Here is an 11314-nt window from a genome sequence, read left to right on the forward strand (position 1 = left end):
TTCAGTCACAAAGGTACAATCTACATGCTTTGAGCTTTGGATATTTGAGAAACCTTTTAAGATGAAACTTGGTGATTTGAGAAGGTTAAAAGATTTGATTTTTTATTTAATTTATTTGATTTTAGCATTCCTGGAGTTTCAAAAGTTAGGTGTCCAGCTGGATTCCACAGTTTTAAGACTTTTTTTTTTTAATTCTGAGGTAAAATAACTTATCTTGACATTCACAAAAAGGCAGTTTACAAATACAATCACATGTGCTTTCCTTTACCATGGACATGTGATTAAACTGGCTGCCAGCAAAACAGCTGCTAAATGCTGAGAAGGTTTGCAATCAGCCTGCAGTGTAAAAATCTACACCCCCTCCATCCAAATTTACATGGCATAGTACTACATAAAGAGATAACATAATCATTGAGCAGAAGGCAACCACATGAAATAAATGCAGCAAAGATTTGCTTATCCAGCCACTAAATAAGGAAAATACAACGTAGATTGAGCGAGACAAAAATGGAGAGTCCTTATTTTTCATATGATACAACTATTATCATACTCATGCTAAAAGAGTATGTTTAATGTTCACATGATAATGTGAACAAGTTGAAGTGACAGTGTGGTGGAAGGAGAGCACAAGAACACGTGCTGTGCCACATCATAGTCATTGTGTTGTAAAGGCAAGTTAGCTCATTTCTTGCAGCACTTGTGAAAGCAGGAGAAAAAATAGATGAGGGTGGGGCAAGAAGGGAATTTCAAATATAGAAACAGAGCAAAACCCCATTCTCTTCTTCAAGTTTCAAAGGCATCCTCATTTGCATGAAAATGCAAGTGTACTTCTACCCTTTTAGATGTGATATTGTACAAATTCATAATGGGCCCACGGTCTGAAGAGACACAACCTGGAGTCCAAACCATGTCTGAAGCACCAGCAGAATAAAACTTGTGCAGGGATATGGAAGCCAAGATCAGTACACAGCAGCAGGTCAGCCCCTCAGCTTGTTCTGAGGTGCCTGTACTTCAGAGACTGTAAAAATAGAAAGTGGTTTTAAGAAAGCACTAGTATTCTGTAGTGCTGCAGGTTAATGATCTTCTGTTAAAGCCATATGGATCAGTGTCATGCATACACTAAGGAGGAAGAAGGGGACAGGGTGATGAAGAAAACAGAGACAAGAGAGTGGGAAAGCTGAGGAAGAGAAGGAGGGTAGCTGCATCTCTACTGGTCTCTGTGACTACCTCTTAGTGGCAGAAGGTCACCCTGAAAATGGCAGTTTAATATGCCTACACCCTAGGCCCAGGTGCAAACACTGGTTGTAGTGTCTGTTCCCCACAGGAATTCCCTGTCTGGCACAAGGTAAAGAGCAAATTAAGCTCTGGCTGGGCAGCCCATAATCCAAAACTAATCCCTCAGGTATTCCTCTGGGCACCAGCCACCTTTTGTGCCTGATGCCAGACCCTGGGTAATGCAGCATCAGCTCCTTATGGCCCTTCTCCTTGGCAGAGAAAGGTCCCAGCTGCTGCCTGTGGGGTGGGTGCTGTGCGGGGAGGAGGCTGGCAGGCATAGCTTTGCAGCCCACCTCGAACCAGAGGCATATCCATACAAAGGCACCAGAGCGGGACAGCACTTCAGATCAGGTGAGGCCCCCCTCTAAAAAGGTTTCAGGTATGTGCAAAACTTTGTCATCCTTTATGCAGGCATCTAAGAATGAGGAGAAGAGGATGGTCTGCATGTCTTTTGTCTGGCGAAGAGTTCACTTTCTTCACAGTGCCGTGCTTAGCATGTCAATCTAGGGGAAGAAGAAGGAAGGGGAAGAAGTTCAAAGTCATGCCATTTGTCTTCCCAAGTCATCCTTACTCATGATGGGGCCCTGCTCTCCTGGAGATTTTTGAACACCTCCCTGCCTATGGGAAGCAATGAGTTAATTCCTTGTTTTGCTTCTTGGACAAAAATAAAGTGCAAACACAGCAATATTCTATCTGAGAACTGTTTATTGATAAAGAAAGGTAAGTGTTCCTACCAACGGGGGATAGAAAAGAGAGCAGAGAGAGAAAAAGAGAGATGGAGAAAGAAACAGAAGACAGGGACAGATCGTTACCGCTATGCCCCGCTGTGTCGCAGCTAACTGCTTCTCTGTGTTAAGCCTCCTCCCACAGCCCAATTTCCCAGGCATTTTCTCCTGGGCATCTGGCCATCTGCCCCACCAGTAAGTGGGGGTCATTCACAGCCCGATTGTGGAAGCTTTCTCTGCCCTGATCGGCTGTCAGGCAAAGCCTCCCTGGGGAAAGGGCTCCCCATTCATCACGTGTGCAGCCCCTGGACTAATTTTTCACCTCATGTAGAACATATTTATGAGGCATAAATAAAAATCAAATTGGTCCCTCTCACCATGGGTTTTTTCACTCTCATCCTCTCAATTCTCTTCCCCATCCCATTCTGGAGAATGTCAATTTGCCCAATTACATATGTGAAATGAAACCTGTTTTCCTAATGCTTTAACTTGCTTTCTACACTCCATGCCACATCTTGGAAGCCAATGGGCTTGGAGGAAGAAATATTTCAGGGATGGCAGCCTTTCCCCAGGAAGGACGTGTACTGAATGTGTCCACCTCCAGACTGAGCTCACATGAAATGTGAGTTGGCTGACTCTGGTAGCACATGCAGGAAAGGCAGGCACATGCCACCTCCCTGTTGCAGCCTTTACCCACTGCTTCATGTCATGGTCAGAGGATGCCAATGTCACAATTGGAAGAGGGGTCTGGTACGATGACAGCTACCCCTGACAGCCATGCAGGAAGGAAGCTGTAAATTGGCACTGAGTGAAACCTTGATGGACATCAGAGACAGACTGATGTAGGACAGCCGTCACTGAACAACCTCCTTCCCAGAGCTACTCCACCTGCCAACGCCAGCTGGACCCAGAAGCTGCCAGCTGAAATTCTATCCCTCAAGCACTGCAAGCTGAACTGAGCCCCCTGTGGGATGAAGGGCAAATGCATCCACAGGTGCAGATAAGACAGAAGCGAGGATTATCCCGTCTCACAGCAGCACCACAAAAAATTTGTCCCCATTTTATCTTGCAGACCTGGATGCAGATGCTGGGAGTTAACACAACTGGAAATCCTACAGCATGTCCAAAAGGATCCCTGGAGGTCAAACAGCAAAGCACATGGTAGAGAAACTGTCCCCTTCTGATCCTTGTCATATTCAGCTTTCTTTTTGTGAGACCCTCTCTCATTGTAGCTCTGCTACTGTTAGCTGCTGCTCCAGCAGTGCAGAGGTCCCTCCAAGAAGATGGTGTAGCCAGGGGTTACCTTTGGGCCTCACACTGATTTTGAGCTGAACGACAGAAGCAAGAGGCCATTGCTTTCAACCCTGGTGTTGAAACATCCTCACTACCACAATGATTATGACAGGGGCAAGATTTCTGAAGCTGGACGACGTCTGGAAAACCCTCTATTCAGAAGCTCTGATTCTCTGATGTGACAGCTGGCTCCTGTCTGACAACAAATGAGCACTGCAGCTGATTTTACAAACCACAGGAGTCACACTAGATCATTAGAGTGAACAATACTAGGAAGTAGTGGGCATCAAAGCAACATGCTCTTGATGCAATGATTGGACTGAGACCTAGTCAAAAAACCAGATGTAAAAACACGTTCAAAAGAAAAAGCAGAAGAGGCACCACTGCAGCTATGGACTTTCCATCTCCATTCGCTCACTGAGATTTTAAACTTTACTTTCTCTACAGACAGACATCAGGCAGCACAGGTGTCACAGGCCTGTTAAGCAATCGGGAAGTAACTAATTACCTCAGTGGGGGTGCCCTCTCAGGTATTCAAAACAACATGTGCCATGTGAGTACAGCCTGCCAGTGCACCTGGCACATCCCCTGCTCTGAGACCCTACCCACCTCTGGTAGTTCAAGATCCAGGAGTGAATTTAAACAGCAGGACAAAGAAGGATGATCAAGATTAGCAGGTCTAAGAAGACCATGATAAAAGTATCTGTAACCAGTGCGCTTTTTCCTGGAGGACTGTGAGCACTGGAATCGTTCAGGCACACCACATCAGAGTGGTGTGAGGGAATCAGCTCACACACCACTGAGATGTATTTGTCATTGGGGGGAAGTACAACAGCTGTTTAGCCATGTACAGTAGCAGTGTGTAACAGTTTTATGCTAAGAATGCCTGAATTAATTGGACCTTTAGGGGAATTGAGGAAGGCAAAGTGTAATTACTTGAGCTGGAATTTATCCAACCTGAAAAAAACCCCAGGTTATTCCTGGAAAAAATTACTCTGTGAACTTCCATAGCAAAATCCATTGTTCCAAAGGACCCAGAATGCTGGGTTGATATGTCCTATTAAAAGCTATCCAGTGCCGTAAACACACTTTTCAAATAGAAGATAATTGCAAGGAGTTAATCTCATGCAGGCAGGTCTGATCAGTGAAAAATGCAAATCATTGTATACCAATTGACTTTATCAGAGCAACAGAGCTCCTTACACTGATTTATAAATGCTGCATGCCTGGCTAAGGTGTGCTTATTAGCTTGTTTACAACATGAAACAGTTACTTAAAATAAAATAAATAAGAATTAATTTTTTTCATTCCTCTGGCCACCCTCAAGGCAGCTGTCAGGTTGTGGATGCTCAGAAGCCTATTGAGAAGTGACTTCAAGTTAATGTCAGACTGTGAGCTACTAAGCAGCCACAATTCTCTATCATTCAGCAAATTTTGCACCAGATGTGATTGGTTTCTTATTTAAACTGAGTTAGTTAAAGAAATATTAAGGTAATGGATGAAGTTAACCTACTATTAGGCTTGTGAGTAATTTAACTGGTACAAACCAGGCAAGTGAAGCAAGCTGGCCTGATCATGCTTTTGTGTTTAGACAAAGAGAAATATGTCCAAACTCAGTCCTGAGACTTATTTTTCAGTAGCAGGGCCTCTGCAGACAACTCACCTGGAGCACATGGTACTTCAGTTATGCAGCTGTCTATGCAAACCTGTGTAAACTACGAGCTGTCTGAGCTCCATTCATTGTTTGAGAGTCCATCAGCCGCCTGGCATGTGCCGACAGGACAGGCTGGTGCTGAACCTCCTGCCAGAAGCCACTTGGGATCTGATGCAGCTTGGGTGCTGCTGACCTACCAGCCCTGGGGTCTTGTCCTGTTCAGAAATGAATGCAAGGGCAGAGAGCACGTTAGAGCATGCTCTCACTGGAGGAGGCTCTGCTGTTAGGTAGCAAGAGGACATCTTCCAGGACATGGTGTCCCACATCTAAGGCGAGTGGGACATTTTTATTACTAGAAAGCTATGATATCTATTTGTCAGCTTTCACTGGATCTTTTTTACACTTGCTTTGTGGAACTAAAACTCCGATACTACTCATAGTGGCTTTCTTGTTGCATACTTTTGACAAACACGAACATGACAATTAAAATCTTTACTTAACAGCAAAAAAAAAAAGCAAAATTTGAAAAAAGAGTACTAAAATTTTTCTTGCTCATTCCCACATATTCACATACAGACTCGGGTGAGCACACAGGACAATCTTTTATATATCATGTGCCTATGGATAGCTGGAATTCATGGAATTCTTATATCAATGAATTACAATTTTGTTTGTTTAGTGAAAGTTGGGTGTCCCATTTGACACTTCATGTCTTGGATGTACATTTAAGAATTTGATCCGGTTAATACACACTTAAGCTTTTATCCAGTAAAAATCTGCCTGGGACATGTGGATTGACAGAGCTGATGACACTGTCCCAAAATTGGCTCTGAAGTGACAGTGGGCAGCTGTTACACAACTCAATGCTGAAAGCTGATCTGGTTTCATCTGCAGGCAGCCATGGAATTGCCTGCTCTTCAAACATTTCAGCAGAAAGAAAGAGGGATCCTAGCCAAAGGAAATGAGAAAGTGATAGGCATAAAAAGTAGAATCAGCTCAAATGCCACAGAAGGTGATGGAATAAAGCTAAACACAGGCACAGCTTTGCTCTCATAAGAGGCTTAGCGCTGTCTTCCCAGGGCTAGCTTTCACACAAGGGACCATTTTGGCTCACTCTAAAGAAGAAATGAAGTGTTTAAAGGCATTTCAGGAATACCAAAACAAATTCAGTGCTAACATGACAGGGGAAATAGCTACCACCAGCAAAACATTTGCTCTGCTAGCACAGTCATACTGCTGAATTTCATTCCTTTTCTCTAAGTACATTTGAGACACACTCCAGAAATAAAAATTTCAGGGGAAGACAGAGAAATTATCTCAACACCCCTCCAAGAAGTCTCCTAGGAAAGAATAAAAAGTAGTGGAAGTTAAATGCTGGGTTCTGCAGCACCAATGGTAACAGGCACTAAAAATGCAGCTGCAACCATGGAGGTAAACTTAGCTCAGCTCCATCTAGCAGTAGCCATTTTCCAAACTCAGAGCTAAATATATGATGATGAGAGAAATTGCTACAGCACACTCCTCTGACAGAACACCAGCTCCTGTCTCAGGTGATTACCAGTTGTGAGAATAGGCATCATCCAAAGAGGGAGCATAATACGTGCCTTTTTCCCCTCATCCAAAGAGTAGGGGAAGGGATATAATTTCTGCTGAAGTTATAATGTTCTAATGGTTTTGTCCACTAATCAAGGAGAGTAATATCCTGGTCTTCTGAGGTTATTAGTAAAATTTCCATTAAATTTAACAGGATAAGGACAGAGCCTTTGATCACAGGGGATGAATCTGTCGAATAAATGTTGCTGAGGAATTTTTTATCCAGTCTTTGTCCCCCTGACTGATTATATGTTTTGCAGGTAACACCTCAATAGGAAATGTGGAAAAGATCCTGACGGATCTTTTCTGTCAGGGTTGAAGATGCAGAGCCTCCATGAATGCTAAAACACCACTAGAAGCTTTATTTGCTGAAAACAGCAACCTTGCAAAAAGCCATGGGATAACATGGCAGCTGGTGGTTCCCTTTGGCAGATTAGGGTGGGATTTAGGGCAGGAATTCACAATAGGAAAACCAATGCCCTTATTAGAGGGAGAGGATCATTCTCTGTAGTTTAAGCCCAAGGACTCCATGCCTCTTGGGCTGTTCCCAGTGTGCTTAACAGGAGACTGCATTATCCCTGAGGACAGCCTTGCCTCTGAAGGGAGCTAGAAGTATAGAAGAAACCAATTGTAACACCCAGGGCTAGAGAGTACCTAGGAATCAATGACACATGCCTGGTGAGAAAATCAAAACTGCACAGTCAGGTACAACATGCTGTTTGTTCCTGCTGGGTCTGAGCAAGCTTCTGCAGGGAAATATGTAGGATGGTGGGTTCTGGTCATTTGGTGCTGAGATGTAGCTCATCCACAAGACCTTGCCTCAGCCTCATGATCCCATAAAGAATTTCTGCTTTGGAAAATCATCAGCAGATACCAGGTCAGCTTCAGAAGCCAGACAGACTTCCAGGTACTGCCACATGCCCAAGTACCCCATCTGTTAATACACCAAAGCACAAAGGACACATGAATTTACACCCTGGGGGCTCTTACACACAGTATCCTTAGAAACCACACAATATTCTTGGAAACAGGTATTTAACAGTGAATAAAAGAGTACCAAAAAAATTCACCACCTGATAGTTTCAAAAGGAATGACAACTGCAGCTCATCCAGTTGCATCCAGCAGTTGACGTGAGCATCCTGGTAGACAAAATTATTTTCCTGGCAGGCTGAGCTCTGCCAAGGTAGCAGCATGCCAGGTAGGAGTCAGCAGAGCAGTGCCAGTGACCTCAGGAAGCCACCATGAAATGCTCAGAAGACCAGCCAGAAAAGGACAGCAGTACAAATTTCATCGATGTGACACAGGCTACTCCTCAGAAAAAAAGCTCTGGAAGCCCCCTGCTTAATAGGGTCCTTGGAGGCTTTTGGCAGTAATAAATACAAGCGGATAGCTCTGAGCCAGTATTCATCTTTGAGGAGTCCGGCCCTGTGAGTCAAGAGCACGTTCTGTCACACAGCTATGGCAGAAGCATCTGCTGGGGGAAGTGCACAGTGTGCATTTCAGAGGCAATTGCATTCAGTCCTTGCTGCCTTCTGGCTGTCAGCACTCAGCTTCAACAGAGCTGCTGGGCACTGTAGCTATGCTATGTTCCATGGTGCCTTCACTCTCGGGAAGTGGGTCACCAGCATCCCAGCATTCAGCCATGGGGGAAATCATCAACAGCCTGAAGGATTAGGAGGAGAGGGCAGATAGCTACAGCAAATGAAGTCAGACTTGATATTCAGTGTAGCTGCTTGCATCCAAAAAGGGTCAGACAGGACTGGGAAGGGAGTGTTTACACACACCGCCAGCCTGCAACAAGGGATAAAAATCATAATGTGTGTAGCCTCTACAGCATAGCTCTGTTGCCAAGAAACAGGGGAAATATTCCAAATTCTGGTCACATACAATTTCTGGGAGTGGGGGAGAGTGAAGCAAGAATTACAAACAATTAGGTGCTGAGAAATGCAAAGTGATAATCCCAGTAATGTTTTTAGTTTTCACTTCCTATATGTTAGCCTAGACAAGAATCTAGGGATTTTACTTTGGGACAGCATTTTAGAAAGAAAAGTGTGGAAACACTCCTCTTCATCAACAATGATATCTGTGTGCCTCTGAGCAGGTGGCTCTGAGCAGATGACTTGTAGGGAGGCATTCCCAGTTTAAGCAATTTCTCCAATGAAATTATATATCCAAATCCAAAAGCCAATTGTAACCAAACTCGGAAGCAAATTAATCCCCGAGGCTTAAAACCTAAGTTTCTGATGTTGTTTGAAAACAGGGAACTGATTAGTATCCCACTAGGGAAAAAGAAAGTGTATTAGATTTCAAATATTCATTTCAAAGAGAGCTTCCCAGTTAAGTGAAGTGATAACAAAAAACCTGATCTCAATCATGTGGAGAACTGTACCCTGCTGAAAATTACGCAGAGTATTTAATTGCTGCTGTGGCACCACCCTATTCCCCTGGCAACGCCTTTCAGTTCATGTTCTTTGCTCTCCTTCCCTGTCCAGAGCCCCAGTCTTCTTTCCAAGCTGTGCAATCATATGCCATGTAAGGTCCAACTTGCCATCTTTGCTGCCATCCACTCACTCTTAATTTGGAGTCAAATATTCACCCTCACAACTGTAATTTTTAAAGATGAGACACTGCAGAGACAGTAAGGGAAGGTAAAGTCCTCCTGCACATTTTCCCATTAGGACAGACTGTGTGGAGAAAACCAAATTGCTTCTGGGTTCAATTTCAGGCCATGTCTCTGCTTTGGTCCAGACTACATCTGGCACTCCTGCATGTTCCTAAAGACAAACCATGTTTGTGCAGTTGTTAGGTAGGGTCAAGCTTAACGTCTGAAAGTTAAGGCGGAAAGGAAAGACACTCCTTCCTGCCATTTGAGGGATGTAGGGCCCTTTTCTGATTCTCTTGGGCTTTGTGGGAGATCCTGTGAAAGCCTTGGAGTTGCACATGTATCAATGTTTTTCACAGTCATAGATGCAGGGATCCTTGGGCTAGCAGGAAGTTTGGTTCCTCAGTCTTCACTGAGATACTGAAACAGACAACACTGATAATGGGGTGCACTTAGCACTCTTGGTGCTCAGTGTGCAAGCAGCTCAAATGATTCTGATGGGAAAATCACATACAGGGGCATTAATCAATCAGCTCCTAAGAACCAGCACTTACAAGGTCACCTTCAGTTTTCAAAACTTTTGGACTTAGGCTAAGGTAACATCTGAAAACAAATAACATGACACAAAATATCAGAAGGAAGCATATGTTTTGCATTGATAAAATTAGTGCACTCTTTGGCAAAATTGTCCTGACTTTTGGTGGCTGGGTGTAGGGTATGCCCAGCCACTGCCCAGGAGGGACATCTGCTGAGATAAGGAGATTGCTCGATCTCCCAGCAGAGCTCCCTGGAAAGGCAACCACTTTGAAGTTACGGCGAGAAGAAGACAAACCCAGAATCTTCTGGGAGACCCTATGCAGATCCTTTGTAACCCATTGGCCTTTACCCTCTGACACCCACACCTGTGTCCCTATAAAGAAGCCCCCTGACCCTGCAAGGGCAGAGAGGTGCTCATCCCTGGCCTCCCTTCGCCGGGTACAGACCAATAAAGCTCCCTTCGTGTGGAACACCTACACGAGCCTCTCGTCTCCCTCCCTGGTCTGGCCTGGAGGCTGCCTTGCAGAGCTGGGCTGGAATCACGAACTGACAATCACTAAAGAGCTGACAGCTTCTGCATGGGCCCTCCTAGCCAGCAGCTGAGGGAAGACACCGGACCCCGGGAAGACGATCTCTTTTGGGACCATGTCTCCGGACTGGTCACAGCTTCCTCGCTCAGAGCTACTGACCCCACACCAGCTGCCATAGCTGGGAACTCAAAATGTCTATTCAAGTTTCTGCTGTTTGCCACACAAATTAATCTAATGAGTTGCCTGTGAAATAAACCATTAGAAAAGCCCTTGTTAAATTGTATCAAAGTAAATGGTTATCTAAAATAGATGCCACAGGGAGGTTCTTAATTAGTCTGTTGTCAGCTGGGACTGGAAATGCTTGTGGCAGCATGAGGCTAATTAATTACTCATCCTGCCACATTGCAGCTTCCTGTCAAAGCACAAGGTACAATTCAAAACACACCAATGGCTGGTTGCTCCTTTTCAGAGACCATGACAGCAGCAAAGGAGGATTCCGGGTTGGCCTGTGCTCACTTTCCATAGGGAGGTGGCTTGAGGGGGTGTCCAAGCTAGGTGACTGTGTCTGGGATAAGCTGTCTGTCTAGAGGAGGAGTCTCTGATGCCCATATTCTATTGCTTGAGCTGAACATTGCTTCCTGGATGGAAAATGAAAATGAGTCTTGGGAGGAGGGCATTTGGAATCAACTGGAAGCCCCAAGGATGTGCACCCAAAGGTCTTTATCCTGTGTCAGGGTGACACTGCACAGGTTGTGCCCATCTGCTTGTGGTGCAGCAGTCAGGGAAGCAGGAAGCACGCTGGCTTCTCCTTTAGCAGTGTCTTCACCTGCAGGTCTTGGGGCTAGACTTCTGACAGCTGTCCTGCTGTAACAGGGCTTCCAGGAGTAGGCCAGCTAAAGAGACAGTGCCCACACACCACGGTGACCCAAAATGCTGTCAGAGTCTGAGGAACCACTTGCATTTTGCAGGAAGGAGCAAAAAGCAAAAAGTTGCAAAATTTCTACTACCATGTCTTCCCTACCACAATACCAGTGGAAAATGTGTTCTTTGGTGGAGGTGATTTAAACTGTTTTGCACACGCTTTGGACAGTATTTCACAGCAAC

General features: G+C 44.8%; 1 protein-coding gene across 1 annotated transcript in view; it reads right to left on the reverse strand.

The window, feature by feature from the left end:
- LOC121658391 (E3 ubiquitin-protein ligase Topors-like) overlaps nucleotides 1-10327 on the reverse strand; it is a 17327-nt gene extending 7000 nt beyond the window's left edge. Inside the window, exon 1 of the mRNA XM_042015276.1 lies at nucleotides 10232-10327. Within this exon, the coding sequence (XP_041871210.1) occupies nucleotides 10232-10327 (96 nt within the window). The remainder of the gene's footprint in view (nucleotides 1-10231) is intronic.
- Between the last annotated feature and the right edge of the window lie 987 nt (nucleotides 10328-11314).

Source organism: Corvus kubaryi, unplaced genomic scaffold, assembly GCF_017639235.1.
Source record: "Corvus kubaryi isolate FWS band 111438036 unplaced genomic scaffold, C.kubaryi_AGA036_p1.0 split3-37296, whole genome shotgun sequence".
NCBI classification, from domain to species: domain Eukaryota; kingdom Metazoa; phylum Chordata; class Aves; order Passeriformes; family Corvidae; genus Corvus; species Corvus kubaryi.